This window comes from Bos mutus, chromosome 8, assembly GCF_027580195.1.
Source record: "Bos mutus isolate GX-2022 chromosome 8, NWIPB_WYAK_1.1, whole genome shotgun sequence".
In the NCBI taxonomy this organism is placed as follows: Eukaryota; Metazoa; Chordata; class Mammalia; order Artiodactyla; family Bovidae; genus Bos; species Bos mutus.
The window spans coordinates 44275958-44279860 of record NC_091624.1 but is presented as its reverse complement, the minus strand read 5'-3'; the positions used below and the strand labels follow the sequence as shown (position 1 = coordinate 44279860).

Below are 3903 nucleotides of genomic sequence, written 5' to 3'. Positions count from 1 at the left end.
TGTCACTTTATCAGAGATGCCTTAGCAGACCACTGGATATAGAACTGCAGCATCCCTACCTCCCTCATCCTGTCCTCCTTACTCTGGAGTTTTCTATACAGGTTTAGCCTCATTTGGCTTAAATTTGCCTTACCCACCTCTGTTAGACACTAAGCTCTATGAGGGTAGGGATTTTATTTTATTCACTGCTGTGCTCCAATTCTTTGAACAGTGCTTGACACCTACTAGGCAACCAATAAATATTTGTGAAAAGAAAAAAAATTACCTAACCTGGGAAGTTAGGTTAATCATGATGTCATTAGCAGAGGAAAAGAAATATGGGGGACAGATGATGGAATCCCTTCTGGATGTTAAGTCTAAAGTGACTAGATTTCTTAGATTATTATTACACTTGATGAATAAATACGTAGAGTTACCCACCATTAACAAGACCTTTAAAAAAAAAAAATTCAGATCTGACTTTGTAAAAAGTTACCAAAGTTAAAATGCACCGTTTTCAGTGAAGTTTTGCTTTTATTACGTGTTTATTTCATTTTCCTTTCACGTTCGAAATCGGCAAGAAAATCTTCATAGGCTGCGAGAACAAAGCAATTTCAAGAGGTTTTTTCTCAGATGGTGAACCCGAATCAGCTGGTCATTTACTCTGAGATTTTACTTCTATGGGTGAGGTAGCAAGGAGCCCCACACCCACCTGGGACTCGGATCCAATCTTCATTCTTGAGGTCTCTCCAGACGGAAGTGAGTTCCAGGAGGAGAGTTTCAGAGGACGCCAACAGCTCAGGGTTGTTCAACTGTGCAGTCCCTGCGTTTGACTCTTTGTCTGAACAACGCACCTAGTGAACAAGAAAGATTCGGATGTGCCTCGTCCCCTTCCCCGCAGGAACGCTCTTTGGGCTGCTGAAAAAGGGAGGTCTTTGGGGCGGGCTTTCCCATGGACCATGAAGGTCTGAATTTCTTCAGCTGGGGAGGAGCCCAGGTGTTTCTCGGGGACATAAGATTTCCAAGTCAGAACTCGCTACATAATTCTCGCTAAGAGGCTCCCCTAAGAAACTACTTGATACTTCTGAGGAGCCCGGCTCCTTCGCATTAGTTCTCTATTTACCAGAAGACAAATGTTCCTGCTTTGAAGGCTATGAACCGTGGCCAAAGGAGATCACATTTGCCTCGGAGTTCGGCTTCCGGCTCTCGTGGTGTCAGCGAAAGCTCTAGGGGGTGAACGCGGTAGTCAACTGCTCATTCATTCAACAAATATTTATCGAGCGCCGGTTGAGTGCCTGGCACTGCGAGAGCCCGGACGGCTACAAACAACTTATCTTAGATACTATGCACTCATCCTAGTTCCCCCAGATGCTCCGCAGCGCGCGGTGAGAAAGGACTCCGCATCCACTCCCGCTTGCTCCGCCTGCGGGTGCCCGACCCCTCCAGCGCAGCCCTCTCGACACCCCGCCGCCGGGGATCCAGGCTCCAGGGTTTAGCCCGGTTGGGGACGGCGAGGGGAAAAAGCCGAACAGTAAAAGGATTAAAAAAAAAAAAAAAGCCGTACCCAAGTCTGTGCTGGGAAACTGCTCCCGGGAAGTGTGCAAGGCGGAGCCGGCCTGGGCCCGGGAGAGCGCGGAGACCTTGGCTGGCCGGCGCCCGTGGATTGTGGCGCGGAGGCGGCCTTGGCGGGCGGAGGGCGCGGCCAGCGGGAGGGGCCGAGGCGGCGCCGGGAGGGGCGCGCACGGCGGCGTGGCCGCCGGGCGCAGCAGGTGACCGCGGCTCGCGGTGGGAGCCGGAGTGTATAGCTGGCGGCGCGGCGGGGAGACGGCGCGCGGGGCCGAGCGAAGTTTCCCGGAACATGGCGGAAGGGCCCGGGGCGCGCCGGTGCGCGGCGCGTTGGCGGTCGGAGCCCTGGGAGCTGTAGCCGCCGCAGCCGCCGCCGCGGGGCGAGGTCGCCGCCATGGCCCGCTGGATCCCGACCAAGAGGCAGAAGTATGGGGTTGGTGAGTACTCGCCCCACCCCGTCCCCGCCGCCGCCAAGTTCGGGGGAGCGGCCCTGCCGGGTGCAGAGTTGGGCGGCGGACACACGGTCACTCGGTGCGCGCCTGCCCGGGACCGGGCTCCGGCTCCCGCTACCCGCCGGGGCGCCGCCAAGGCTCGGCTCGGGCCCCATTCTTTCTTGGAAGCGGTGCGAGCTGGAGCCGGCTCCGGGAGCCTCATGGGGGGAAGTCATTCTGAGTTTGGGGAGTCCGAGTGGCTAAAAGTGCAGTTGGTTTCCGGACTGGCCATCCCGCCCCCCGACTCCCAAGTCTGCAGCGCTTTGCAGCGTAGAAACATGCAAAGCCACGGAGCTCGCTCTGCTTCATTTGGGGCGCCCTGCCGCGGTGCTCACGCCCACTATCCCCCCATCCACCGGCCCGCTCGTGCCCGTGTAGCTTCATTCAGTACTTTGTAACCGGCCGAGGCCCATGGAACGCGAAGTCGGCGGGCTGCCCCAGTGCTTCCTGCCTTTGCTCTTAGGTTCTCCCTGAAGCTCCAAGTGAAGAGTTTGTGTGGGGTTGTTGGGACGGGGGGCTAGGGAGCCATCCTCTCCCAACTCCTCCCAGGCACTGGGATCCCCGTAGCAGTTGTGAACTGGTCAGGAGACTCAAGCTGTGGTGTGGAGGTGATGGAAGCGGCAGGAAGTGTGTGGTATGGGAGCGGGGGTGGCTGGCCCCCGGGGCTGCTGGTGCAAACTGTGGTTCTCTACCCGAGCGTGAGTGGAGAGGGTCTCCGACTGCCTTCTGAATCCCCATTCCGCCGTGGGATAAAACAAGGACATTTTACTAGGAACAGAGTGACAGGTCCTGTGCTGGGCACTTGGGCGTTCCGAACAGCGGTGTTGGAAGGGCCCGCAGGATGTGCAGGAGGTTGCTTTCGTGTTAGTTTTCGATCCGAAACGGTGGTTGAGCGGGGCTTTAACACAGGTGAAAACTCTTGGTCTTTCCACTTTTTATCGAGGAGTCAAGTTGCTTAGGTCTTGTGGAAAGACTTCTGCCGTTAGTGGGGCGATTAAAGTGGCTTTAGACTTGGGTGCGATTCCCTAGTATAAACACAGTTGAGAATTTTATCACTTCCTTTCAGGGTCGTTCACTGGGCATATTTGTAAGTCTTCGGCTTCACTACCATCTCGCCCGCATTTTTTTTACCCCCTCACTTTAGTGGTTACTAGGTCTCTGAACCCTGGAGAAGGAAATGGCAACCCACTCCAGTGTTCTTGCCTGGAGAATCCCAGGGATGGGGGAGCCTGGTGGGCTGCCGTCTATGGGGTCGCACAGAGTCGGACACGACTGAAGCGACTTAGCAGCAGCAGCAGCAGGTCTCTGAACCTATTCTGTGTTTTATGACGGCTTTGTCAGTTTCAGAGAGAGATCTCTAAGGGGCTTTTCAACTTGGAAGACTTGAGTCAGTTACAAGAAACAAACCAACTCTTTGATATTTATTACTTTGAGATGGTGATCCTGGTGTATATATTTATATGTGTGTGTAGACAATAATATGCACAAGAATCCTTGTTTTCCCTCTGCAAAAACTTTTTCCTTTAAATTTCTTTTAGAATCCTTGCACTCTTCTGTGACTGTAGTTCAGAAATAGGTAGCTATTGTTTCTTCTGCTTCATAATTTGGTCATGAGCTTTCAGGTGCCAGTTAGTAAGTAGCCAATAATTCTGGAAGTCAGATGGAGCTAATTTCTTTGTGTTAATTGGGTACTAACTCCTAGATGAAAGTATATTTAGCAATGCCTAGTCAATACTTCTGGAGAAGGCAGTGGCACCCCACTCCAGTACTCTTGCCTGGAAAATCCCATGGACGGAGGAGCCTGGTAGGCTGCAGTCGATGGGGTCTCTAGAGTCCGATGTGACTGAGCGACTTCACTTTCACTTTT

The 3903-nt window shown here is 53.6% G+C and overlaps 1 protein-coding gene across 1 annotated transcript; it reads right to left on the bottom strand.

Moving 5' to 3' along the window:
- Nucleotides 1–490: 490 nt before the first annotated feature.
- On the bottom strand, nt 491–2212 carry LOC138988970 (glutamate receptor ionotropic, NMDA 2D-like). The gene is made up of 3 exons (XM_070376099.1): nt 1544–2212; nt 692–833; nt 491–574 (listed from the first exon to the last, which is right to left on the bottom strand). Exons 1-3 carry the CDS (start codon nt 2210–2212, stop codon nt 525–527), a joined length of 861 nt encoding a protein of 286 aa, XP_070232200.1. The 3' UTR covers nt 491–524.
- Between the last annotated feature and the right edge of the window lie 1691 nt (nt 2213–3903).

Excerpts from the sequence above, each read along its gene's own strand:
- LOC138988970 (XM_070376099.1), bottom strand. The coding sequence starts at position 2,212 with ATGACTTCCCCCCATGAGGCTCCCGGAGCCGGCTCCAGCTCGCACCGC. Across the intron at positions 834-1,543 it reads GTTTCCCAGCACAGACTTGG|GTGCGTTGTTCAGACAAAGA; the intron begins GTACGGCTTTTT and ends CTTGTTCACTAG. Across the intron at positions 575-691 it reads AGATTGGATCCGAGTCCCAG|CCTATGAAGATTTTCTTGCC; the intron begins GTGGGTGTGGGG and ends TTGTTCTCGCAG.